Raw genomic sequence first — 25868 nt, 5'->3', positions numbered from 1 at the left:
TGGTACCAGAAATGCTTGATGGGTGCGTGGGCAAGCAATTTGGACAGTGGCACATAAAGAGAGTCTCGGCTAGTATCTCATTCAGGAAATTTACACTACAGTTGATCTCGAGCGTATAAAATGGCGGCGTGTCTCAACATGATATGTACGATACTACGGCTGCAGCACAGTGAGTTTGTTCACATGATTGAGAGTAGTCGCGTGAGATATGACACGGTCTCGTGTTTTCGTCTCTCTTCAACCAATGCATCTGTCGTCAGTAGCTGTTACTTGGGTGGCAGTAGCTTCCAGATGAGTTCGGTAAACCCCCGATAAAATGTTATCGTGCATACAATCTGTGCTGGCCGGGATGTTTGATAACGATCTGGGCATACCAAACCACTCAAAGTACCTTTCAAAGCAGAGATCCGAAGAGTAAAAGAGCCAGTATAGCTGTCGTCGTGACTCTTTCTCTCTTCTCTCTTCATCTACTTTCAGAAGGCAAATAACTGCAGTACACGCCCAGAAGCACAATGATTAATGTTCTAACGGAGTTCGCAGACTATCGGAGGTGTGTGAAGAACAGGTCGTAGGACGCAAGCTTCGGAACAGTCTAGTCTTGCTCTTTCTTGAAGACATCTGCGTTAACAATTTGTCTATTGCGGTTGTCCAGAGCTCATTTCTGTGCAAGGTCCAAGGAAGAGTCTGAAGTACGTAACGTCATTTCAGTCAGAGCGCGTAGCTCTACTTCCACAAAGGGCCTCAGGATCTCGCATAGCAATATTGCAGTGTGTTTCAGGTTCGAGATGGACTGACTTCTGGGGATGCTGTCTCTGCTAATGTCACACATACCGGGGCGGACATTCTCAGAATGATTAAGGCGAAGGTGAAAAGGAGTTTAGTAGGAAGTATGTATCCGTAACCGGTGATATTGATATTCTCACTGCTCTCAATTACACCAACCTCACCGTTATTGAACTCGATCATGAAGAGACTAGCAGAGAAAAGCACTTACAATGCTTCAGCTCCATAACGAAGAGTCTCCGAGTTCAAAAGAAGTGCATTTTCTCTCTTCAGCCAGTCTATTATCGATCCTTGCTTCCCTCATCCTCGAAGTTCTAGCCCCAGATGCTGACTACCAGTACAATTTCCGTCTGGATCTCCTCCTTGGCTCATAAACTTCTTGATGATTCGGTGGAAGGTAGAGGAGTCGAGTGTCCAATTCAATTGGACACAACTCTGAGAAGTTGGCACAGGTTTTGGGCGCAGCTTGAGGGAACAGGGTAGCGGCGGTGTCCCAGATTCGTGTGCAAGACAACTCTAGATGCCGATTTGAGCTCTCCGTCTTTTTCCTCCTTCTTGGAACTTTCCTCCATCTCGTTATTTGCATCTCTGCCGGTCAAGAAGTCCTCGGTGGTGTAGGAGAACTAGTAGAATCTATCCTGGTCACGTGCTGAAACAAACAAGACTGCATCCGAGTTCCATAACTCATCCAGGAGCTGGTTCTTCGCCGAAGAGGCTTCAATGGACACCTCAAAGTTGGTATGCAACAGAAACACCTGAGAGAACCGCAGATCGTCCGTGTAGCCATACATTCGAACAATCTTGTTGTTTCGGATCGACACCATCTTGATTCCCAAAAGCGACGGATAGATAAAGAACATTTCGGCAAAACTCGCCATTTTCCCTCCATCTATCAAGAACTGCCGAGCCCTCAGCTGCCAGATTCGTGATATGGTTACTCCACAGCAGACAGGATGTGCCTTCCCAAGTCCAAATGAACTGGCACATCCATCTCACATCTGTCTCCGTGCGCCTCCAAACTCAGCTTCGAGACCTCTCTTGAGACAAATTCTACAACCACGTGTCAAACCTATCAAGGGCAGATATGGAGACAACTTTTTGGTGCTGAACGGAGAAACCTTCCGTTGGTGATGTAAACCCACTTGGGTAGGTGGGTTTCCTCTGCTGATGTTGGTGAAGGAATGAGGGCTGATAAATGTGAATTATTCAAGGGAAGTCGTGTTGAAATGGTGAACTATCAACGTAATGTACTGTACACACTCATATATTCTACAGTATTCCTATCGCACAGTTCTTTCACTACAAACGCATTCTTCCAGTATTTTTATGCCGTTTGTATGGTCTGATATTCAGATGAACTGTAAATCATAACATAACCACACATCATCTCGTGATAGAAGAAATCTGTGCAGCTTAAATGCAGTCACATGACACTGGTTTCTCCCTGCGTAGATTTTCCTCGATCATATTCGTATTCTACTTCTCCAACCCCATCTCATCACCGTCCCATCACCCTACAGCTCTCTGCATAATCCAAACTTTAAAAGTTTCAGTTTTTTTTTGGTTTTTTAATTTTTTTTGACCTCGAATTTTCAGACTTCCCCGTCACACACAACTTGTCGAGAAATGCAGCTACCGAAGAAACGAAAGCTGGACAACACTCTGGTGACCTCTCCACATCCCCTGGAGATCCGTCCCGAGGGAAATGTGCTCTTATTAACTAACGAAGAACGAAAACGAGCTTTTGAAGCGCGCAAAAACAGCCTGGGTGCACTGGTAGTCTTTCCTGACACTCTACTTTACTCCATTGTCGGTGAAATTGGAGACGCCGAATCCATTCGAAATTTCGGCTTTGCCTCTAAATTCTGCTACGCCTTTGCCTGGCAGGACGAGCTGTGGAAGGAGCTGTTTGTGGAGGATGAACGACAGATCAAGGAATGGAAGGGGACCTGGAGACGAAGCTATTGGGGTCTTTCACGTGACCAGGAGGCTCGTGTCAAGTGCTCTATCATTGAGCCTGGTTCTACAGCGTCTGGTGACTCTATCAAGACGTATCTTTACTCTGATCTTCTCTACCGACCATTCCAGTGCTCACAAGTGGACTTTGAATCGTACATCAAGAGAGGTCTTAGTCAACTCAAGAAACACACAAATCTCGACATTGAACGTATTAGTGAACCATTAACTGAGGAACAGTTCCAAGCCAAGTCAGACCAACCGTTTATCCTTACTGAGGAATATCCTCGAGGAGACGGCAACGAACAGTGCTCGTGGACGGAGTCACGTGATTTGTTCAGTGTGGCGAAACTCGTGGAGAAGTTTGGCCACGTGATTTTCCGTCAGGAGTGCGTCGACTGGCCTCTTGGGGTCTATGAGGGTTATATGAAGGACAATGTTGATGAGTCTCCTTTGTATCTGTTTGATTGTCGCTCTCAGGTTATGAAGGGCAAGTTAGGGGAAGCTGATGGTGATACTGCTGAGAAGAAGCCCTTCCGATCGACATATATTGACCCCTATATTCCCTCCATTTTCAAGACTGATCTGTTCACTCTATGTGGATCTGCTCGCCCGGACTACTCGTGGATGATCATTGGGCCTCGAAATTCCGGCTCCACCTTCCACAAAGACCCCAACTCGACCTGTGCTTGGAACTCGATTCTTAAGGGCGCCAAGTATTGGGTCATGTTTCCTCCAAATGTCACTCCTCCTGGAATTTACACTGATGGAGAAGAATCAGAGGTGACTTCTCCTTGTTCTCTGGCTGAGTGGTTTCTGGGAGGCTTTTACAATGATGTCGTCATGGAAGGACTGACTCAGCAAGATGATGGAACAGGGAACTTCTCTCCTCCTTTTCTGCATGGTATGTGTCAGGAAGGAGAGACCATGTATGTCCCTGCAGGCTGGTGGCATATGGTGGTCAATGTTTGCGATGCAGAGTGTGTTGCTGTGACTCAGAACTTCATTCCTCGGGGTCAGAAGCTCGTGGAAGCACTCAAGTTCCTTAGAGACAAACCTGACCAGATCTCTGGTTTCCAATGTGAGAAGGTGGCGTTGTGGGCTGACAAGCTAGGCGTTCCAGATGCTCCTATTTACGACCTGTTTGTCAAAGTGTTGGAGGAGTCTGAGTACAAGGGAGACTTGGAGAGTGCATTGGAGAAGCTGCCTAAGAAAAAGGAGGAGAAGAAGAATGTCTGGCAGGAGCTGACTGAGGACAAAGACATGGGATTTAGTTTTGGTTTTGCTTAAGAGAGACAACAAATGTGTGTCTTCGGGAGTACAGTACCTCAGGGGAACATAGCTCAATCGAGAGTGAGGAGCGAGCGAGTGAGATGCATTCACAGTCTCCATTTTCAGCATCTCTTACTGAAGGCTCAGTCCAGATCACCACACGCTCCAGAAAACTGTATATAGGTAATGACATGTTAGGAAGTTGTATTTCTCCTGCCTGGCATCGTGTGTTTTTGTTCAAGCCAGGGGCTTCGTCTTACAAACTGATGAAGCATTGTTAGGGTTTAGTTGGGCGTTACTTGGATACTTAATGTTAGGAGTAGTGACCAATGGTCAAAAACTGTATGCGAAAACTGTACGGAACGTAAGAAACGCAATAAGTTACGATATCGACACTCTCCTCGTACCTTGTACTTGTATCAGAATTCTGCTTTTCAAACCTGCTCATAACCTGTTTTGAAGGGTCATTATGAGACATCTATTTAACCCTCATTAAGACATCTAAGTGAGGCGGGGAAAGGCTAACTTTCGATGGGTGATCCGAAGAGCTGAAGCAACTCGTGGATGATGAGTCAACCGCCGGATGATGAAGAGGAGAATTGAAACATCTATATATGTCTCCAGTGAATCACAACACTCTCAATTTCTTGTACTTACACAAGTCCTGTACATATCCCCAACAGAATGGTCTTTTGTAGAGTTAAACTCCACGGTCCAGATATCACTCAGTTACATGGATGAGTTATTTGAAGGATCTGGAGACAAGTTGTGTAGTACGAATATTCATTTCCGACACAATTGACAAGTAGCCAAGTTCATTCATTTACTAACAAAACTCTGCGGTGTGTATTCTTGTTTGAGGGTGGGGCGCATCGATATAGGCTGGTATCTGGTACTGGCCATGCTAATCTCAGCTCAATTGACCCCTAATTCTTGTACGCGTCTCGCTGGAATCCCTTTGCGCTTCGCTCCGCGATTTCGACGGCTATGATCATCATTAATAATAAAATTACACTATACAACTGTCCTTCCCGGTACAAGTACCTCTACATAATAGTGCAGATTCCACAGCACTTGCTCTTCTCCTCCTTAACGTCCTTGGCCGGGTTGGTCTTCTTGGCACCAGCAGCCTTCTCGGTTGTGGCAGGCTTAGATGCTGCTGCGGTGGGCTTGGCGGTAGTGGTGTTGGCAGCGGCACCGGTCGAAGCACCCGCGGTGCCTGCAGCACCCTTCTCGGTAGTGGCCGCGCCGGTGGCCGCGGTGGTACCTGTGTTTGTAGCAGTGGCAGCATCAGCAGGGGGTGCAGCTCCAGCTCCGGCAGCGGGTGCAGCTCCAGCTCCGACAGCTCCAGCTCCAGCTCCGACAGCTCCAGCTCCAGCTCCCACACCAGCGGCGGCGGCAGCCTCTCCTCCAGTGACATCGTTTCCAGTGGCTCCTCCAGCCTTGGGGTCGAGAGTCTTCTGCTGGGCGCCGTTCTGGACGCCGTTAGTAGCACCGGCAGCTCCTCCCTCAGCCTTGATCAGCACCTCGGTGAAAACCTTACCCTGGGTGAAGGCGACCTTCTCCTCAAGAGGAGAGGGGGTTCGCGAGCCGTCCGAATCGGCAAATGTGCCTGCTCCCCAGGGAGAGCCTCCATGTACCTCCTCGAGGTTGGTCTGCTCGGCAAAGGTGTCCTTGTAGCCCAGAGGCACGTAGTTCATGCCGTGGTGGACATAGATGGAGAGGGTGTTTCGGGGAAGTACCTCCTGGCCTCCTCCCTGGGTGCCACTGCTGACGAATTGACCCACGTACTTGCCGTGGAGGCCTCCGGTGGCCCACAGACCGCCGGTAGCGTCCCAGAAGGTCTTCCACTGGGCAGGGAACGAACCGAATCTGCTGGGGATTCCAAACAGAAACCCGTCGTAGCCCGTGAGCACCTCCACGTCGGCGGGGGTCAGAACCTTGAAATCGTGAGGCTGGCCGGGAGCCTTCATGTACTTGAGAATCTCCTCCGACAGCGTCTCCTCCACCTGGTAGAGGTCGACCTGGCCTCCGGCGGCCTTGACTCCCTCGGCCTCCTTGCGGGCCAATTCGGCAATGTGGCCGTATGTGGAGTAGATGAGAATTGCGATTTTGGGCATGGTTAATTATAAAGGTCGGTTTGTCGAGCTGTCCGACTCAGCGACAATCACCAGTGTCTTTATGTTGCTGGGCTGTGAGCTTATTTCAACTTTGACTTTTGATTACCAGCGCATTACCAATATACAAAGTCGACTCTGGAACCTTAAAAATTAGCGAGACCAAGAATCTCGACTGGTAGAGGCGTGACGTGCGGGAACCAGATAGGTCGGCGCTTGGCTCTGCACAATCGCCGCCTGTGCCAACTCCGTGTCTCGTATCATCCCCAGCTCCCAAGTCACATGATATCACACCATTCGCCCTATAGTTATACAAGTGCCTAAACATAAATCTGCCGTGTGGTGTGCACCTAATCCAGCACACGGGATACCTTGTTCATGATCGGGTGTGGTAGTCGCCCGGTCGTAATAACGGCGTATGCACTTGTGTACAAGTTCGTACAAGTACGTACTGTGAGAAAGTTAGAGATGGCGTTTTGGTTTGGTTCTGGGGATTAATCACAATTGCTCCGATTTACTAATGCAGAAACATTACTAATGGTTGATATCTGGCCGTGACCCTGACAAATGCTCAGCCTCATCCAGTATACATGGTGATGCATACACAAGCGTTGTGCACCCGTATCGATCCCACAATCAACACAATCATCACATGCGCTTAGTTTGTCAATGCTAGTCTTATCTACATCTCAAATAGTCAGGTCCAGCCAGACTGACATTTAGTCCATCAGATTGACGGCTGATACAGTGCCAGATTGGTCCATGTCCATGATATCATCCACTTTTATCATCGCGTCTGCCCGTTGCATCCGAACCCAAATTCAAGCTGACTACAGATTTGGTCATGATGATAATTGACGGCCGGTGGGAGTCGTCGTCACCAAACTGTACCCCTGTAAACCGTACAACGTCCGATGGCGCAATCTACCAACGGTGAAACTACGAGTTACTGTACCAGACAAAGCCTCGGGCCTTTTTCTTTTCGCTAATCGTGCCGAACTCCCGCATCGCCAACACGACTATACAGACCTAACGAATCCGACGATAGTAGACCTCCTCAACATGGCACATTGGGCACGTTTCCTTCAAGTGAAACACCTAACCCTACCCCGACTATACAATTACCACCCTACTACAAGTGGGCGTTGCAAGACCTAACCCAGAGTCGCTGCGGCAGCTCTCCTATCGTTTCCCCCAAACCCGCCTTTCTTTTTTGTTTCTATTTATCACCACTAATGCACCTTTAGTCAGACATGCTAAGAGCGACCCAAACGGGGTTTGGGGTGGGAGCTTATTTTCAACGTCTCAACGTGTCACTATGGGAAGGTGAAAACGAGTGTGAAAAGCCGGCTGGCGCGGGAATTGATATCACCAATCGATTCCTGGACAGATTCTGCCCAAATTCCGCCTTTTCCCGCCCAGATCCGACCACTTTTGCCCCTTCTCGAAAGTCTCCCAAAATGCAACCCAACCTAACCACCAATAATTGGTAATAACACAAACGTCATGGAGCTCCAAAAGACATATATAGACCACCTGTCACCCTAGTAGTGCCCCTCCATCATCTCCCATAATCCTCACTACAAACACAAACATGGTCAAGATCGCTATCATCTACTACTCCACCTGGGGCCACGTCCGAACCCTCGCCGAGGCCATCAAGCGAGGCATTGTTGCCGCCGGTGGCCAGGCTGACATCTTCCGAATCCCCGAGACCCTTGACGAGGCCACCCTCAAGGCTCTCCACGCCCCCGGCCCTGCCAATGACCCCGTCATGACCCCCGAGGTTCTGGCAACCTACGACGCCTTCCTGTTTGGCGTTCCCACTCGATTTGGAAACATGCCTGCCCAGTGGAAGTCCTTCTGGGACGCTACCGGTGGTCTCTGGGCCTCCGGCGCCCTCCACGGCAAGTATGCTGGCTTCTTTGTCTCCACCGGAACCCCCGGAGGAGGACAGGAGGTGACTGTTCTCAACTGCCTGTCTGTTGTGGCTCACCACGGCCTCATCTACGTTCCTCTGGGCTACAAGAACACCTTTGCCCTACAGACCAACCTCCAGGAGGTCCACGGTGGCTCTCCTTGGGGAGCTGGAGCCTACGCAGCTTCTGATGGTTCTCGACAGCCTTCCAAGCTCGAGCTCGACATGCACGAGGGCCAGGGCAAGGCTTTCTACGAGACCGTTTCCAAGGTCAAGTTTTAAAATGTCCCCCCAGAGCTGCATACGAAGTCGCTAGAGTGACCTTTGTCTAACGTTGAGTAATGATTTATTGTTGTATTCAGAAGCTCTAGGCGAATGTAGATACTTGGTAGAGTGAGTGCACAGGAACGAAGGAGAGTATCACAATTAATTGTGGTTGCAAGTCTCAGTTCTTGAACTCGGACAATAACGTTGAGCTGACAAGAAGCCTACTTTTACAATGTGATCTGATAGTGACTGTACAGAGACGTACCGTACGACTGTTCTAGTTTGGAAAAGACCCATGGCCCTGATGGTTTCGATCAGGATATAAACCCTTGATTCGACGCTCAACTCTGCTCTCCAATTAACATATATACACTTCTATGATTGTCTGTCTCACATTGAGACTTCCGTCAAGAGGAGATTATGTTTGGCAACTGCGTTCAGAGGTCAATACCGAGTCAACAGTTAACTACAGTATATACTACACAATTAACCCAATTGCTCAATATCCAAAAAACCAACCTCTTCTCTGAATACTTACCCGAACACCACTCACTGCGCTAGCCTCCTCCTCGAGGAAAGTTACACTACTGTCTCCCCTTGTAAACCCATTGTCTCGGGTAGCGAATACGAGCGCTGCAGCAATAATGTTTCAGAACCGGTCAAACACGCCACTCTACTTATAGATCTAAGGGGTCTTCGATACAAGGCGTAGTTGCAGTCGGCACAGGGTTCACTTGGGAACTTTTCAACGGGGTCTTGCTCAGTTTATAACGTTATATCAGCACATATCAGCTGATGATTTGATTGACTCACTAGCACAGCTCCTTGAGACAAAGAGCAGCTCATCGTCTCAAATTGCCAGTGCATTACTGTACCTTTGCTTACATAACCAGCTGATTTTTTCACCCAAAGATTCAGTCTAAAAATAGAGTTCCGGCTTTGCTCCGAACGTTGACATTTGGTGATGTTGCGAATGGAGAGATATGGATTGGTATATAGAATAAAGTCGAAAAAAATGGCAGAAATTGCGACCAGTAATTTATTTGTCTATTTGGCCTGTTCAGGTGCTCATTTCTTCTTCTGAGAAACGACAAAACCACCTGGCTGCTCACTCCACAATTCTGCATGTACCCCAACCATTATATTGAGAACCTTATGGGTCAGGCGGTCAGTTAAAAAGGGTAAAAAAAGGAGTTATTTTGGCGGGAAAAACAAACAAATCAATTTATGACGAAATTTACAACAAAATGGTTTATTCAGAAATTCATCTTCGATTCTATACCCCATTATACACTCGTCTTCATCTTTCATCACTCATTTGGAAAAGGGTAACTCAATCTCTTATCCACTTTTAAATTTCCGCAACGAGCAAGCTGGTTACAACTTCTACTCAAACGACATGCTACGAACACTTCGAACCTCTCAATTGGCACGATCCGGCTTTGGAACGCCCTCTTTTGGTCTGCGATTTAACTCCGTTGGCCGGGCGTTTGTCTTCTCCCAAACTGGCGAGCCCAAGGACGTGATCCAGGTGCTGGAGTATCCCATTGAGAAGCCTCTGGAGAACCAGGTGCTGCTTAAGTCGCTCGGATTCACTATCAACCCGGCTGACATTAACCAATTGGAGGGCGTTTATCCCTCTGTGCCTCCCAAATCCGTCCAGATCAACAACGAAGACGCTGCTATTGGAGGCAACGAGGGTCTGTTCCAGGTGCTTGATCCCGGTGCCAAGTCTGGACTGAAGAAGGGCGACTGGGTTCTTCCTCGAAAGACATGCTTTGGAACCTGGCGATCACATGCTCTGGTGGAGGCTGACACCGTTGTGAAGATTGACAACACTGATCTCACCAAGGTGCAGGCTACCACTGTGTCTGTTAACCCCTCTACTGCTTACGAGATGCTCAAGGACCTCAAGGAGGGCGACTGGTTCATTCAGAACGGTGGTAACAGCGGTGTTGGGCGAGCAGCTATTCAGATTGGCCACATCCGAGGTCTCAAGAGCATCTCTGTGGTCAGAGATCGTCCTGATCTCGAAGTGCTCAAGAAGGAACTCACCGATCTGGGCGCCACCCACGTAATCACTGAGGAGGAGGCCTCGGATAAGTTGTTTTCCAAGCAGATCAAGTCCTGGACCGGCGGAAAGATTAAGCTGGCTCTCAACTGTATTGGAGGAAAGAGCGCCACTTCCATCATGCGACAGCTGGGAGCCGGAGGATCCATTGTCACTTACGGAGGCATGTCTAAGAAGCCTCTTACGTTCCCCACTGGCCCTTTTATCTTCAAGGACATCACTGCCAAGGGCTACTGGCTGACTCGATGGGCCGATAAGCACCCTGAAGAGAAGGCTAAGACCATTGAGAACATCTTCAAGTTCTACCGAGAAAAGAAGTTTGTGGCTCCTCCCGTTAACATTTCGACTCTGGACTTCAGCAAGGGTAACGACGTTGTTCTGTCCGAGTTTTTGGACGCCCTTGGAAAGGCTCAGAAGGGCGGAGGTAAGAAGCAGCTGGTTCAGTGGGTGGAGTACTAGACGTGCAATCGTGATAAGAAACGTCGCCTTCAGATAACCTCTACGAAAGGAAGGCAGAAACGACACGACTGTGACCTAAGGGAAGACTTGTAACATCACCTGTCTCCAGGTACATACCATGCACACCTATCTACAGTGTCCTATTGTGATACAGCCGCTTCATTCATAGAATATAAATTAAATATACTGATTGAAATACTCTATGAAGTTCCATAGCAGTTGTCTTACACTGGCCAGGTAGCAACAATTACTAGTTGTAGATGTTTTATGGTAATTGTCCAGTCAATAGTCGACAATTTTTTTTTTTTTTTTTTTGCATAAACATTCATTTAATTATAACTTTGCTGTGAAAGAATAACTATATATATTTACCTTCCACAACACACCAACTAACTACTCGAAATATTACTTGACAAACTACAAAATCCACTACAACGGGACGATTCACTCAATATACCGACAAAACTCAACGCCAATCGTCCATCGACCTACCACCAGCGTGGTTTGTTCGTTCATCGGGGAAAAACGCCACTTCCAGTCTCCAGTTTCTCTAATCTCAATCCTTCCATTTGCCCTCTTCGTTTTGCATTGCCTTTTGAAAACGTCTCCCTTGTGGTTCTTCTTCGTCAATTGGTTTGGTTTCTGCGTCCCCTGTGGTGACTACGGCGCCCTGCTACGGCTGTTTCTCTCGGTGGCCTCGGCCGCCTTTTACGCTTGCTACTGTCGCTACTCTCGCTCATCGTGAAGTGCTGGCGGTTGTCCATCGTAGAAACACATCTGGGCTTCCTTCAGGAATTGAAGCAAACCCTGTTGGACATGACAATTCTACTTCATGACCTAGTACGCTATTAACAAAACTCCTAAATGATTGGACAAAGCTAACTAAATATACATATGAGGGTGCCTTTGTATGTCTATGTTTCTGTTCGAAAATACAACTTATCCAGCTGGAATTTGGTCATTTAGAGATAACTAGACTCAATAATTACAATATTAAACGTCTACAGTTTCTCTAGCATCTCTTTGAACTGTTCTTCAGACACTATCGTGCACCCCCACTATTTCTCCTACTATTTCCCCCACTAAATGCTACCAACCTTAAATGCCCCACATGCATATTAAATATCAGTGCAACACCACGTTTCTTACGTAGCAGACCCATTTCTCCAGCAGCTTCAAAAACCGCAGCCAGTCCTCAAAACCAACCATACCGCCTTTAGCCCGACTGAAATTAGCGCCACAAATACGTCCATCGACTTCTTTTTTCCGCAAACCAACTCCCCATAGAAATGGACAGAGCCTCGACTCCAGTACCGACCCCAGCTATACCCAGCCGCCAAAACACCCCTCTGCACGGGAAACTATTTGGACACACGTCTTCGTCGTCCGTGTCTTCTCTGGGAAACACAAAAACGCCCCAGGCGTTACACGACTCAAGTAGCGACAGCAGTGATAGCAGTGACGATACAAACGCATCCACCAGCATCTACTACGAGAGTGAAAACGACACCCGGGGCAGAAACCCTACTCCGGTGCTTCCAACACTTTTACGACGACGATCATCGCTCAGTGCATCGTCAAGCAGAAGATCGAGCATCTCAGAAGTGGGCTTTGCAAAAAGTCCAACTATGGAGGAATGGGGTGGAGGAACAGGTGGGAGAAGCCGAAGACCAAGCCTACTAAGTACGCCGTCACGAGACGCACTGGTTCAACCGAGCCCACGTGACTTGTCTCGTGACCCGTTCCTTTCTCGCATCAACACCAATGGTGAGACCATTCATCCAGGGCTACGAAGAGACTCCTTTTCCCGGGGCGACTTCCAGGCACCTCGTGACTCAAACTCCCCCTTTGCATCGCGTGACTCGCATTCACCGTTCCACTCACGTGACAACTTTCATCCTCGTGATCCCCCCATCACTCCCTCTATTGGCTCTCCCTCTTTAGCAGCAACTTCTCCTGCCGAGTCACCTTTGCTGCCTGAAATGGCCATCCGAATGGTTTCCGCCAACAACCGCAAGAACATGAAGCCCAAACCCAAGTCGTTTCTGCGTATCTCACGTGATCTAGTCGAGGAAAATGCACCTTTGGACTCGGAAATGCGCCACGAGTCAGCAATCACGTGTGCGCTGCGTGAGGATGCCGTAGAGGAGAGTGGCATGTCCCGCGATACAGCTGCCTTTCCTGCACGTGACGTTCCCTATCCAAATTACGTTGATTACTTTGAACATGTGATTGATGAGCACTCGGATTCTGATACCGCTCGGCCTAAGCGGAAGCGAGTAGCTGGTGATTACGACCCTGTGTTGAAGAGGCGAGCTGTTTCTCCTGGTCTGAGCTCTCCCATAATGTCTGCTAGTCCCACAGGAGCCAAAAGGAGCAACCGACAGGTTCAAGATACCAGCGAAGAGATTCAGAGGATGACTCTGTGATAATGCTGTCCCTGAGTGCAGGATCACTTTTGATTGTGTTCATAGAGATTTATTTATTTATAGCACCTTGATGGTGTATCTTTTAGTACTGTATTTCAGTTGTGACTGTAGTATTAGCACTGTTGAGTAGCTGTGTAAAAACGTTACCCGACTCTTATTAAATGTCTTATAAAGCATGTTAGTCATATTAGATAGATACCTACAAGTGATTCACTTGTTCTGTCTACAACTTTGCCTTCTCCTTGTCCTTGTTGAGAATTCGCTTGGTGAAACGCAGCTGGTCAACCCAACATTTCTTTGCGGCCTTTCTAAACAACAAGGCATGGAAGGCGTGGATCTCTCCGGGGTAATAGATGGCCTCTGCAACTGCTCCATGCTTCTCCAGTGCGGGGATGAGCCGCTTGGTGTCGTAGATAAGAACATCCTTCGTTCCACAGGTGGCAAAGTACGCAGGCAGGGGTCGTACTGGTTCCACGTCCGACTCAAGAATCAATAGCGGGTTGGCCAATTCTGTGTCCCTGTCTCCGACGTTAGCTGTGGCCTTGCGTCCAATGTATCCAAACGCCACCTCTTCGAGTCGGTCCACGACCCAGGTGGGGATATCCTTCTGACGTGCAAACCGGTCCACGTCTGACACTTGCAGCACTCCACATGCGGGAAGAACGACTTTGGGAGCAACGTTGGTGTTGAAGACCATCTGAGCGTACGGTTCAGGTCGCGCGTAGGTGGCACAGATGGACAGAGCAGTCACAAGATTGGCTCCAGCCGATTCTCCAGCCAGCACCAGCTGTGACACGTCTCCTCCGTAGTCTGCAATGTTGTCGATGACCCACTTAAAGGCGTAGCACGAGTCCTCGAGGGCGGCGGGAAAGGGGCGTTCGGGAGCCAGTCGATAGTTAATGTTGGCCACCACGTATCCTCTTCGGGCAAACGCCAGGGCCATGATCCAGTGCGTGTCCTTTGAGAGAATTCGAAAGGCTCCTCCGTGGACATAGAGAACCACGGGTAGAGGTCCGTCTCGCTTGATGGGTCGGTAGACGTCCAGCAGGTGGTAGTGCGACTTTTGCGGTGGCGAGGTCTCGCGGTACCGGATGTTACTCACAACCTCCACTCCGTGCTTTTTGGGATCACTCTGAGGGTGCAGTTTTCCAGCAGCCGACAGACCCTCAAAGAAGGACGTCAGCGCCCATTTTCCAATTGTTTTTCGAGCCTCGACGAGTGATTCCATGGTGCGCAAGCTGAGCTGAGATAGCCTGGTGGTGATGGGAGTGTACGTGTCTGTATATATGTAGTCACTTTTATAAGGACCTGCAGAACGCGGAGATAACTGCATATGATTGTGCGAGTTAGCTGTTGAGCCAAACATGAGGAGCACCCCATGCTATTCCGAGTAATGTGCGCAATTGAGAAAATCGCCAGAAAGGAAAACGGCAAAAGTATACAAATCGGCTAAGAATCACTCACCATTTTCGAAAACTTTTGTCTTTCACCTCTCGGATGTTTCGAAACGCCATTTCGGAGATTTCGTGTTACACCCGACAGCCATTTTTCACACTCAAATTAGCCTTCATTACCCCACAGGCTTAAAAGGGAAGCCCCCACCTTTTTTTCTATTAACCATTGTAACCGTTACATTGACACCTATGAGAAACTAGCGCGTCGAAAATGGGTGTGTGTCACCTGAATCATGGCCCAGTTCTGGTCACGTGATGCGCTTAGTAACTCGCCCTCGGTCGTCCGGGGTATTTCTCCACTAAGGTGGTGCAGTATGTACTGTTCTTGTACCCCTCCATCTCGCCACCCCCACTTCGGTATGTTGATCCGCTTCCAGGGTCATTGTTCAACACAGGGAACCCATGGATTAATAATCAGAATGATTGGTTGAAAAATGCAAACACTGAGCAAGATGAGCCAGGCCGAGTAACTGGACGATGGAAGCCATAGAGCTGGTTATGTTGTGATCGAGCCCGCTATTGTGCCGAATTCAACTCTTATTTCTGTTCTCTATGACGAGTAGTCGTGGTGGAGGTTCGGACTAATGTAAGATAGAGAGATGGACTCTAGAAGAGTGAACGTAAGAAAAGATGACAGTAACGCTGCACGATCTTTCTCTACTCACGTTTGTAACGAAAAAACCAAACAATGACATTGAGACTGTGGAATGCGTCGTTCTTGTGGTTTTGTCCGAAGCACATGGACGAGCTACACTGGTTGGTCATAAGCGCTAGAAACACGTGAACTGGCAGGGAGACATGTGACTTTCAGACCTATTGTCGTATCAGAATCCTCTAAAACCTCCCGTAGCTCTTAAATCGCTCTAGGGTTGCAATATCGCCAATTGCACCTATGTCGGTACACTGCACTGCTACTACTGCCAACGGGACACTCAATGACTAATTTATAACTATGACTCTTGATATGCTCGTAGAACTAACCAACTACCTGCAACTTGTTAACGTCCACCTTCAGCTCGCCTTTCTTCAGCCTCTCCAGGTAGTCCGAATCGCAGACTAGCACCATCATTTGCCGAAAGGGCTTCTCTTCCACGACCTTACCAGCAGGCACGTAGTTTCTCAAAGATGGGTATTTTCGATGAAGTAGAAACTTGTAGTCTTCGAATATCAGGGCAGTGAAGTACACAGCTCGATGCAAAGTGTCTGCCACGCCTGTAGCGACCAGCAATCTATCAGTCGAGCCAGGCAGGCGTCTTTTTTGGGCCTCCAGTTTGGCTCCACTTTTCATGTGAAGTCTTTGAAGGGATGTTCCTCGAAACCCGACCACTTTGATCATCAGTGGCTCTGGAATGAGCATTCGAACTGCAAATGGTGTTGTATCGTCACTCCAAATCCGTACCAGAGCTCCTATTGCCCTGCTACTGTTTTCAGCGGTTCCTGTGATGTAGAGAACTCGATCCGACTGGCCCTTGAACGACGACAGACTCAGCTTGACGTTGAGAGATGTTTCCAAACGACGAACCGTCTCTCCTTTCTTGACCAGAACCGTGTTGGCCTGTTCAGCCGTGACCAAAAAGCGCATTGCCACTTGCTTGTACTGTATTGTATCTGCTCAACCTGAGGACGAGAGCCCCGGTTATATATCTCCACGAGTTACAGACCCCAGCGAGACGTTTGTGGCTAGCTCGGAGGATACCATACCTTGCCGAAGCATGAACGAAACCGTATCTGACAGCATTTGGTGGAGATTTGCGCTGGTGATAGACACGCATCGGAGATGTTAACTTAAGATGATGCGAGGGGGCCCTACGAAAGATTCAGGGTGGGTTGATATTGTCTGTTGAAAAACGTACAGACTTGGAAATCGAATTTACAGCAGTGTTCTCTTCTCCTCTTCTCTCAATATCACCCAAATCTCCGTATCAGCTGGCTAAAATTAACGCCTCCTGTATTTACAACGTGGGTCCTTGCAGGGTCCTTCACCAGATGCGGAAGTCATGGTAGCCTTGTCAACCCAGGCGGGGAGATCGATGAAGGGACAAGTGTCGCTATATATAAACCTTTTCGTCTTCTGCTGATGTTTGATCTCTCAAAGTACAACTTTGGTCCCTTACCCATCCTACTCCAGGATACAGCTCAGTATACGCCCAACTCATTCACGCAGGCACTCAGGCACTCAGGAACAATAGCACGATACCCCTATTGACAAAGACTTAATTTCCTTAGCATAAGAAGGGGTCCTACTTGAGTTTAGTGCGCTTTTAGACCAGTTTAAGATGGTAGTAGCGCTGTTTATATGGCCCTACGAGGTTCTTGTTCACGCCTCAATTGTGGGAATGTTGCAGTACGACTTGTTCATGGGCTTCAAGAATCGAATGGAGATGGTACAAATGAATGGAATTCCTCCTATTCAACTGAACCTGTTCAAACACATCCCATCCACCCTCTCTCATCTCCCTGACTCCCTTATCGTTACATATGCTTATGTTTTTTCCGGATTGGGAAAAACAGATTATTATGTCAAGGCACATGGGCAAAACAAGGGTCCATAGACAGTCCATAGACACCCTGAAGTGGGTGGAGATTACTGTAGTCATTGTCCGAGTGGTGCTTCGAGAAAAAGTAGGCGCTCTGGATTAAAAAATGGTTTTGAAGAGAAGTGGACTAGAGTCCTATTACCCTTTGGTCACAAGGAAGAAAAAAATCAAGAAAAAAAAAAATCAAGAACAAAAAAAATCAAGAAAAAAAGTTCAAAATTTCGATTCTCCAAAATTTGATTCTTCAAAAACCGGATTCTCCTAAAACTCGATTCTTCAACTCAAAAATCCGATTCTCCGAAAATCTGATCGGGAAACTTTTTTTTCTTTCATTTTCATTTGAACTGAGCATGTTATTTGAATCACCAAAGATAGAAACTGATAGCTTGGTGTTGCTTCAAGTCGACTTACCACATGGTAAATGAGTACATACTGTACATACTGTAGTTGGATAACGCCTAGAATAACGGGTGATAGTTCATACTGTACACAGCTTTTCTCGACTATTCCTGGTAAACTAATCGACCTAGGCACCGTTGAACATTCTACAAGTAGACGATTGCTGCATTGACGACATGACCACCATGTTCATTCGGTTCTTCCAAGTGGTTTAATGATCCATGACAGTGACTTTTTTTTCATTCTAGGTCACGTGACATATATATTTTTTGCAAGAGACGCATCATCCTCGTGGAGTCCAGTTGCGGCCATATCCTGGTGAAAATACGGCTTCCCGTCCGATCAGCCATAGTCAAGCACCAGAGAGCCCAGTTAGTATTGTAGTGGGAGACCATACGAGAATCCTGGGTGCTGCAATTCTCTTTGAAATTGTTTTTGGGGTTATTTTGTTCACGGTGACAGCTTTCCCATTCCTGCTTGTAACGGAGGGCTCCGTTCTAAGCTTTTCAACAGATAATCAGAGTATGTTTTTCACCCATTCTGGATTTTGACAGTTGAGAGATAGCTGCAAGAAAAAGAGCATTTACAATCTATTTAACACAAGAGGATTGTAGAAATTCATCTTTTTATACCGTATAACTCCTCCATTATCTCTTAGAAACACATTTCTCACAACATTACAATCCCCGACCAAGACCTCAGCTATGCAGAGGGAAATGTTCAAATCCCATTGGGGTGCTGTATAGAGAACGAGCAGTTCGTAATACAACTTTGTTCATGTAATATATATGAATAAGACATTCAGAAAGAGTATATCCCCTCTCACAAGGACCCTACGGTACCTGCTTTGCTCGTTGTTCCGGTTTGGAAGATGGTGCCGGTGGTCCATTCACAAATTGTGATAAAAAACACCCTAGAAGTACGGGTGAAAAAGGAAGAATGTTCACGAGAACATTCTGAACACTGCGAATTCTGTGGATTGAACACAGGACCTCCAGATTACTTGTAGAGACCGATTATGACTTCAGTCTGGCGCTCTCCCAACTGAGCTAAATCCGCCGGCGATGTTTCCGGGGCATGGAAATGAGGTCTACAGACGTGGGGAGCATCACGTGACTGGAAAGATGGTTCCCAAAAATAACTGGTCCCTAGCAGGATCGAACTGCTGATCTTCGCGTTGCAAAGCATTGCTATTTCTTATTAGCACGACGCCTTAACCAACTGGGCCAAGGGACCGATTGTTTTTCAGCGGTGCTGAATAGTTAGTAAAGACGAGGTTTGACTATTCAAACCGCCGAATTTAATGATCTTGGGCGTGTAAGGCCTTTGTTTGCTCTTCATGGACTTTTTCTGTCTTCCCCAACACATTTATGTTTTGTTTCCTACCAGCTTGGGTAGGAGGACCTGGGTAGGACCAGAATGGACATGTAGAGAACCCCGGATCTTTCAACTCCCTTCTCGTTGGTGAAGGCTCGAGTTGAGCGTGTAGAAGAGAGGAACGAGTCTGGATAGTATTGAAATGCCTTCTATCAACTCCAAATAACTTCATGAGCATGTAATGATGTTTAGCCCGGAGAGACTGGACCGTATAGACGATATCATTCAATCAAAACGGCGTTGTATGTGGTTGGGTTCTTATGCTGCCTGGTATTGTAAATGGTATCGCATTTCACGAGTGGAATTTTCGTCCTTGATATTGTCTGCCTGTTCCTCAATACATGTAATGCTGGTTGGGGTTGATATCAATTGGTTGAATGAAGAAGTTATGTAGAGTGAGCCTATCAGCAGTATTTGTTGTTTTTTTAGGCTTATTTATTTATTTACATATTTGTACTTTTAATACTTGGAATATAGTTGAGACTTCAGTCTACTTTCACATCCTCTCTCCACGCAAAATTCTTCAGATACTCGCATTGAAGTGAAGTTACGGAAATAGATAGACAATCGATGTTGAAATACACCCCGAAAAACTTGCTCTTTATTTGTGTTTCTCCTTGTGTCTTTTTAATAGCAATTTGGTCTCATTTTCATGGGTAGAATTCTCCGCAACTCATACAATGATTAGCATCCTCTCCAAATTCTCATCATTATCATTTAGTTGACCCTCTAACCAACTTCTGCCACTTCTACTTCCATAATAAACTTTGGGCCGAAAACTAACCCTGTCGCCTTACACATCCACTCTCACATACACGACAGCCTACAAAAAATGCTGGCGCGACATATCTCCAAGCAAGCCGTTCGGCACGCCTCCAACCTGTCTCTGGAAAACGCCGGCCCTCTGATGAGCGGCCTGGCTCGAGTGGTTCAGCCCGACAAGAAGGAGAAGGTGTCTCCGATCCAGGTCAAGGGACTGAAGCGGTTCTGGGAAGAGCTGGCTGTCAAGGACCTCGAAAACGGCAACATCACCGTGACTCTCGGGGGCAAGTCTCTGCGAACCATGGGACAGCACGATCTGATTCTTCCTGCTACCAAGAAGCCGCTCGCCCACCTACTCATGCACGAGTGGCAGGTTCTGCCCTCTCTCAAGCTCAAAAACCACTCTGTGCCGCTGACGTCGCTGGTGTCGCGAGCAATTGACATTTCCAAGTCTCCCGCTGTGCGAGACGCCGCCATCAAGGATATTATGCCTTATATTGACACCGACGCTCTCCTCATCTTCGAGCCCTCCGACAGCTACCAGGGCCGTCTGCGAGCTGCTCAGGAAAACGACTTCCGACCTGTAATTGCCGACGCCGAGAAGTTCTGGGGCGTGACCCTCAAGTCCATGGACTCGGACAAGGGGCTGCTTGGCAACCGGCAGACTGCCGAGGACAAGGAGGCCGTGAAACAGTGGGCCTACACCCTGAGCCCGTGGCAGCTGGCTGCTCTGGAGCGAGCCACCCTGACCTCTAAGTCCTTTATTTGTGGAGCCTTTTTGATTTCGGGCAAGCTCACCCCCACCCAGGTGGCCGAGCTGGTGGGTCTGGAAACCAAGTTCCAGGTCGAGCGATGGGGAGAGGTCGAGGATACCCACGACGTGGACTTTTGCGACATCCGAAGACATTTGGCATCTTGTTCGTTGCTCGCTCGAATGTAATTGAGGAGGCAATTTGACAAGCCTACGGATCAGATGGATTGTTGAATTGATTGGCATGTTGCAATCGTTCAGCGGGCTAAGCCTGATGCCGGTGACAAGTGACTGAGTTGGTCAGATCACCGTCACCTTGGAATAACATGTATATATAGTTGATGATAGATGTGGGCATGGGCTGTGTGGGTTTCATGTGATTCAGTACAGAAAATGGAGTCGCTATGATGCTGTTACCCGATGGACCTCGGTTGACACCCCCGCTGCGCAAGAGTCTACTATTGATTCAGAGATGACGTCAAGTAGATCAGTATTCTTCTGTTGTAGTTTCTAAGGATTCGTCGACTCTCTTTGTCGACCATTTTCTTCACACCCGCTGCGGGGTCCAATATCTCTTCTGAAGAATCTTTCGCCATAGTTTGAGCTCTAAGACGTCATTACCACAGGTGGAGCTTTCTGCTGAGTCTGATATGCGGTATCCATTGAGACGGCAGAGACTCTTCTGACCACCTAGGCTCTCGTGGAAGATGATACACCTACTTGTACCATCTAGACCTTGAACTTTCATACCACTACGAGCTATCAGTACAGTATGTAGCGTACAGTGGAACACTCACTTGAGTCAACAAGAACTCGATTGATCGTCGTTATTTGGTGTATTTGACTAGATTCAGGGTTCAAATCCCATTGAAATAATGTAGAATTGTTCCACAATATGCCCTCAGTCCACCCGGTAAACACCGAATCTAGATGACACACCCAGAAGCATACAATCGAGATGTTCACAATAAAGATTCGTTTTATGATGCAATAATGACTACTTGTGACCTTACCATAGCCTTTGTTACTTACTTCCAAGGTCAAGCTTGGAACTTCCCTCCTTCAGAAGATCCACTTCTGTCTTACCAAAGTTGCCAATATCATCTTTGAGACTACTCCAAACTTCTCCTTCGGTTGGCTCGGCTTGTTTGAAACCCTCAATCACCTCATCCACGCCTTCTCCACGCTCAGAGAAGAACTTGTAGGCCCATAGCCAGACATCTCCATTGTTAGAATCCATCTCCAGAGCCGTGGTAAGCCACTTGGATGCCTTGTCGAACTGGTTACGCAACCAGAGAGATTTGGCCAGGAGCACGAGAATATAGCCGTCGTTCTCATTCTTGCTGACTGCCTCGACAAGTTTGGACTTTCGGTGAGACCGAGGTTCGAGTCCAATGCTCTCCACTATGAGACGTCCACTTTGGGGACACTCCTGCAAAGCTCGAGAGAGGAGGACCTTAACCTGCGCAATATTTCCAGCTCGCAATTCCAGTCTAACACGCGCCAGCCAGAGCTCTTCATTGTAAGGGTTGATCAGAGCAGCCTGTTCAAGCACAGACCGAGCTCGGATTTGAACACCACGGGATTCTTCAGCAGCAGCAAGCAAGATCCACAGGGCCACAGATTTGGGACAGTTCTTGGTGCCCTGGATGTACGTATCACGTGCTTCCGGCACACCTGATGATTCGGTTTTAGCCTTGCCGAGCTCAATCCACAATCCATCGCATTCAACAAACTCCTCCAAAGCCTTCTCAGCCAAAGAAATGGCGGCAGGTGCTTTTCCAAGCTCTCGCTCTAGACGAACAGCCCGGACCCATAATGTCTCGCGTGCGACACCAACGTCACGTGCCTTCTCTAGCAGATCTCTAGCTCTGTCTGGCTGCCCGACTTCAAGTTCCAGTTGGACTGCCTCCAGCCAAATCTCCTGCGCATGGCCAACCTCCTCAAAAGCACGTGACACAATCTCACGTGACTCCTTGAACTTGCCATGGTGCCACTTTTCCCGAATATAGTAGAGCCAGAGTTGAGTAGACTTTTTGCAGCTGGTCACTGCCTTCTCGAGAACACTCCACAGCTGATCGCCACTGTTGAGACGCCTCTCCAGGGCAGTCCAGGTGAGCCAAATCTTTTCGGAAAAAGGGAACATTTCAGTTGCCAATTCCAAGACCGATCTGCTAGTAACGGGGTAGCTAAGATCGCGTGAACTTTCCAATAATGTGTCAATCTGAACATGTTCTGGCTCCTTATCAATTCCCTGGGCCACAGTAGCGCGAATGATAGCTCCGCATGCCAACGGAGCATCCTCTTTCTCACATATATGAGCTTGAGTGAGCCACTCTTCACGGGACAGCACTCGTCCATGATACTCCAGCTCCGAAACCCCCTTCTTCATGATTTTGTCCACCTCCTTTTGTGCTCCATTGACCTGTTCTCTCAGACGAGCTGCTGCAATCCATATTTCAGGAGCAGTTCTAACAGCCTTTCTGGCGCGATTGAGCACCTTTTCAGCAGCCTTGTGGTCCTCCAAACGAGCCAAAGCCAGCCACAGGTCCACGCTGAGAGGAACACTCACCACAGCTTGTCTAAGAAGCAATCTGGCATGTTCCTCGTCCTCCAAGTTGACCAGTTGCTTCCACAGCTGCACAGATTGCGGTACGGATGTGAGAGCTTTTCGAAGTACTCGTTTCTTGGCCTCCTCAGTAGTTTCCAAGTCAGCTGCAGCCTCCCAGATACGCACCGATTCGGGGAGACGTTTGACAGCTTGTGCAGCAATGATACGAGCATTCACCATATCATTGACTCGAATACTTTCCAGCCAGACATCCTCGTTAGTGGGACAGTTCTCACATCCTTGAGCAGCAAGTTGAATTGCCTGAGAAGGCTTCTTTTTGAGCTCTGCTAATCTCACACCTGCAATCCATCCAGCAGCGTTTTTGGGGTTACTTCGAATGAGCGATTCAACAAACGGTGTCATCTTTTTTATATCTGCCAGCTCTGAAGTTGACTGCGAGTTCTCCGAGTTCAGAGATGTGAGGTATCCACTCGGATCAATGCTGGTAGATGTTTCTCTTCCACTCAGCTTGAGATCCAAAATCTTGTCACGAGCATCTGAGATCGCCTTGATATGAGTAACGCTTCCATCGTCTGTTTCAGTCACATGAGCGCCAATCTCCGCTCGTCCTCTCAGTCCTTCCAGTACTGAATCACTCATGTTGTAGCTTCTAAGCCCTTCCCTCGCTTCGATTCTAGCTCGTTTGTTCTTTCGAGTCTGGTCACCACTCTCAGGCAGATTCAGCCACTCGTCGTGACTCACCTCTGACAGCGCCCGTTTCGCGTCCGCAAACATCCCTCCAATTGTGGCCTGTTTCTCTTCCTCCTGGCGCTCCTTCTCCTCTCTGATTTCGCGCCGTTTCTTGTTTCGTTCCTCCATTCGAGCATCGATCTGGGCGTAAATTTCGTCGGCGAGTTCGTCGTCGGCATCCGCGCTCTCTCTGCCCAAAATACCGGCATCATCAGGGTCTCTGAACCGCTCAGGATCATCTGGGATATCGGTATCTGTCGCTCGGTGGGCTGAACCGAGATCAGCACGCGTAGAAAATCCTGTGGCGCCTCGTCCAAGACCGGGAACGTACCCGGCCGGCGCAGGCATGTCCAGAAAGGACAGTTTAGGCGGCATTTGGTATGTATCCAAGGGTGGGTGATGATGAAAATAAGAGGTGCACCCCGCCGTGCATGAATGAAGTGGACGAGAGTTTCCCAACTGCCGTGGAGAGAAGTTCGATTTTGGGTAGTGTCGCAATTAACTGAAATAAAAATTGGTACAAGTAATACTGTTTGTGTTAACTTATACGTATACGAAGCACCGTCAATAGGTTCCATGTTCTACTATAAATACTATTTCAACTGGCTCTTGAGCCCTCCCATACCGAGCTTCTGGACCTCTCTATCCAGATCCCTATTTTGCTTGTCCAGCCTCTTCTTGCCCTTTTCAATGCCCCATTCTGCCTTCTTCCGTTCGATATGCGCAGCCTTGCTCTTTTCGTATAGCAATCTCTCCTGTCGCTTCTTCTTGGCCTCTTCCACCGACTCAATCTGACCTCTGGTAAGCTTGGACACAAACTCGTCCAGAATCTCAGCTCGCTCTTCAATGTCAAGCACCATGCATGCTATGTCATTGGAAATGGTGGTGTGCAGGTTTCCGAGGTTTGTCTCCGCATTGATCAACGCCTTGTTGTCCTCCAGAAGCTTCTTAAAAGCAGTAACCCGCTCCTTTTTTTTTGTGGGAGCTACCTTGGAGTATGCTCGGTAGACAGACTCTCGCTCTTTGTCGGTGATATCAATCGCCTTGAACCGCTCATCTCCCTTGTTCTTTCGCCGATACTCCACGTAAAACTTGCCCTTTCTGAATGTGTCCTTCAGAAGCATCACAAACTCCTCGGCTGCAGAAATGTCAACTTCAAGCTCATCTTCACCGCCGGCCTCGGCCTCCTTGGCCTCCTTCCTCTGCCGAATCACATCCTTGGCCCACTCGTTGAACACATTCTCTCTATCCAATCGAGTCTCCAAGACCTCATACCGGTCGTCATCAACCAGTTTATCCAACTCCTTGTCCCAAGTAGAAAATGGATTGACATTGTAAGCGTTCAGCAACTCCTTGAAAGTGGTTTTGGCACCTTCCGAAGGTCCCACATCCCCATTGATTTCCATTCCCTCCTCATCCTCACTCAGAAGAGCAGAGAAATCAATACCGTTGTTTTCTCCTTCAGATTCGTCCGATGAAGAAAACTCCTCTGAATCCGATTCATGTGCCTCCATACCAACAGATGCTGACTCTGCTGCACCTTCGGCACTCTCCACAGTTGAAGTTTCCAGTTGGGAAGTTTGGGACGGTGTCTCAATCTTGGCGGAAACAACTTTCGACATTGCATTGTCGACCCCAGAAAGCCTCAGTCGCTGGTAGAGAGTATCCTCTCCAACACGCCAGTAAACATCATCCTTCTTCCGTAATCCTCTGGCACGCGCTAGAAGCACAAGAACCAAATTCTGATCTACATTATTGTAGAGAAAGTCATCCACGTGGTCCGGTGCCTCCCACGCCGATTGTTTCGTCTCCTTGTTGTAAAAGAAGTGCTTTCCAGACCGCAAGAAAATCAGCAGCCAATTTTCAATGAGTGGGATCTTGAATCGCGGTCTGTCACGTGACTCGCCGGGCTTGTGTCGTTTGTGAGGTCGATGTGGGCCTTTTTTCGGCAGATTGGAGTCATTCTGGCGCTTGCTCATGGCGCTCGATGCTGTGATGGTTAGTGATGAGGATGG

General features: G+C 48.1%; 11 protein-coding genes and 3 non-coding genes across 14 annotated transcripts; 6 read left to right on the top strand and 8 right to left on the bottom strand.

Moving 5' to 3' along the window:
* Positions 1-1202: 1202 nt before the first annotated feature.
* Positions 1203-1643, bottom strand: YALI1_C27624g (uncharacterized protein; the record flags this gene model as incomplete). The annotated part of the gene is made up of 2 exons (XM_068282492.1): positions 1203-1371; positions 1444-1643. 2 exons carry the CDS (start codon positions 1641-1643, stop codon positions 1203-1205), a joined length of 369 nt encoding a protein of 122 aa, XP_068138593.1.
* Positions 1644-2409: 766 nt separating this feature from the next.
* Positions 2410-4029, top strand: YALI1_C27616g (uncharacterized protein; the record flags this gene model as incomplete). The annotated part of the gene is made up of 1 exon (XM_068282491.1): positions 2410-4029. The coding sequence occupies one exon, from the start codon at positions 2410-2412 to the stop codon at positions 4027-4029; it is 1620 nt and encodes a 539-aa protein (XP_068138592.1).
* Positions 4030-5057: 1028 nt separating this feature from the next.
* YALI1_C27579g (uncharacterized protein) lies at positions 5058-6131 on the bottom strand (the record flags this gene model as incomplete). Its single annotated transcript, XM_068282490.1, has 1 exon — positions 5058-6131. The coding sequence occupies one exon, from the start codon at positions 6129-6131 to the stop codon at positions 5058-5060; it is 1074 nt and encodes a 357-aa protein (XP_068138591.1).
* Positions 6132-7722: 1591 nt separating this feature from the next.
* YALI1_C27563g (uncharacterized protein) lies at positions 7723-8328 on the top strand (the record flags this gene model as incomplete). Its single annotated transcript, XM_068282489.1, has 1 exon — positions 7723-8328. The coding sequence occupies one exon, from the start codon at positions 7723-7725 to the stop codon at positions 8326-8328; it is 606 nt and encodes a 201-aa protein (XP_068138590.1).
* Positions 8329-9712: 1384 nt separating this feature from the next.
* YALI1_C27543g (uncharacterized protein) lies at positions 9713-10843 on the top strand (the record flags this gene model as incomplete). Its single annotated transcript, XM_068282488.1, has 1 exon — positions 9713-10843. The coding sequence occupies one exon, from the start codon at positions 9713-9715 to the stop codon at positions 10841-10843; it is 1131 nt and encodes a 376-aa protein (XP_068138589.1).
* A 1289-nt stretch (positions 10844-12132) lies between these two features.
* YALI1_C27519g (uncharacterized protein) lies at positions 12133-13272 on the top strand (the record flags this gene model as incomplete). The annotated part of the gene is made up of 1 exon (XM_068282487.1): positions 12133-13272. The coding sequence occupies one exon, from the start codon at positions 12133-12135 to the stop codon at positions 13270-13272; it is 1140 nt and encodes a 379-aa protein (XP_068138588.1).
* A 223-nt stretch (positions 13273-13495) lies between these two features.
* Positions 13496-14638, bottom strand: YALI1_C27494g (uncharacterized protein; the record flags this gene model as incomplete). Its single annotated transcript, XM_502016.3, has 1 exon — positions 13496-14638. One exon carries the CDS (start codon positions 14636-14638, stop codon positions 13496-13498), a length of 1143 nt encoding a protein of 380 aa, XP_502016.3.
* Positions 14639-15702: 1064 nt separating this feature from the next.
* On the bottom strand, positions 15703-16464 carry YALI1_C27476g (uncharacterized protein; the record flags this gene model as incomplete). The annotated part of the gene is made up of 2 exons (XM_068282486.1): positions 15703-16281; positions 16423-16464. 2 exons carry the CDS (start codon positions 16462-16464, stop codon positions 15703-15705), a joined length of 621 nt encoding a protein of 206 aa, XP_068138587.1.
* A 1498-nt stretch (positions 16465-17962) lies between these two features.
* YALI1_C27461r lies at positions 17963-18081 on the top strand. The gene has a single exon (XR_011031474.1). It is a non-coding gene; the product is annotated as a 5S ribosomal RNA (ribosomal RNA).
* Positions 18082-18626: 545 nt separating this feature from the next.
* On the bottom strand, positions 18627-18722 carry YALI1_C27453r. The gene has a single exon. It is a non-coding gene; the product is annotated as a tRNA-Phe (tRNA).
* An 82-nt stretch (positions 18723-18804) lies between these two features.
* YALI1_C27452r lies at positions 18805-18899 on the bottom strand. Its single transcript has one exon. It is a non-coding gene; the product is annotated as a tRNA-Ile (tRNA).
* Positions 18900-19871: 972 nt separating this feature from the next.
* Positions 19872-20741, top strand: YALI1_C27442g (uncharacterized protein; the record flags this gene model as incomplete). The annotated part of the gene is made up of 1 exon (XM_068282485.1): positions 19872-20741. The coding sequence occupies one exon, from the start codon at positions 19872-19874 to the stop codon at positions 20739-20741; it is 870 nt and encodes a 289-aa protein (XP_068138586.1).
* An 835-nt stretch (positions 20742-21576) lies between these two features.
* YALI1_C27398g (uncharacterized protein) lies at positions 21577-24228 on the bottom strand (the record flags this gene model as incomplete). Its single annotated transcript, XM_068282484.1, has 1 exon — positions 21577-24228. The coding sequence occupies one exon, from the start codon at positions 24226-24228 to the stop codon at positions 21577-21579; it is 2652 nt and encodes an 883-aa protein (XP_068138585.1).
* Positions 24229-24446: 218 nt separating this feature from the next.
* On the bottom strand, positions 24447-25832 carry YALI1_C27382g (uncharacterized protein; the record flags this gene model as incomplete). The annotated part of the gene is made up of 1 exon (XM_502012.3): positions 24447-25832. The coding sequence occupies one exon, from the start codon at positions 25830-25832 to the stop codon at positions 24447-24449; it is 1386 nt and encodes a 461-aa protein (XP_502012.3).
* Between the last annotated feature and the right edge of the window lie 36 nt (positions 25833-25868).

The sequence above is a fragment of the Yarrowia lipolytica genome, chromosome 1C (genome assembly GCF_001761485.1).
Source record: "Yarrowia lipolytica chromosome 1C, complete sequence".
NCBI classification, from domain to species: Eukaryota; Fungi; Ascomycota; class Dipodascomycetes; order Dipodascales; genus Yarrowia; species Yarrowia lipolytica.
The sequence above is the reverse complement of the archived record's forward strand: the minus strand, read 5'-3'. Positions and strand labels throughout refer to the sequence as shown.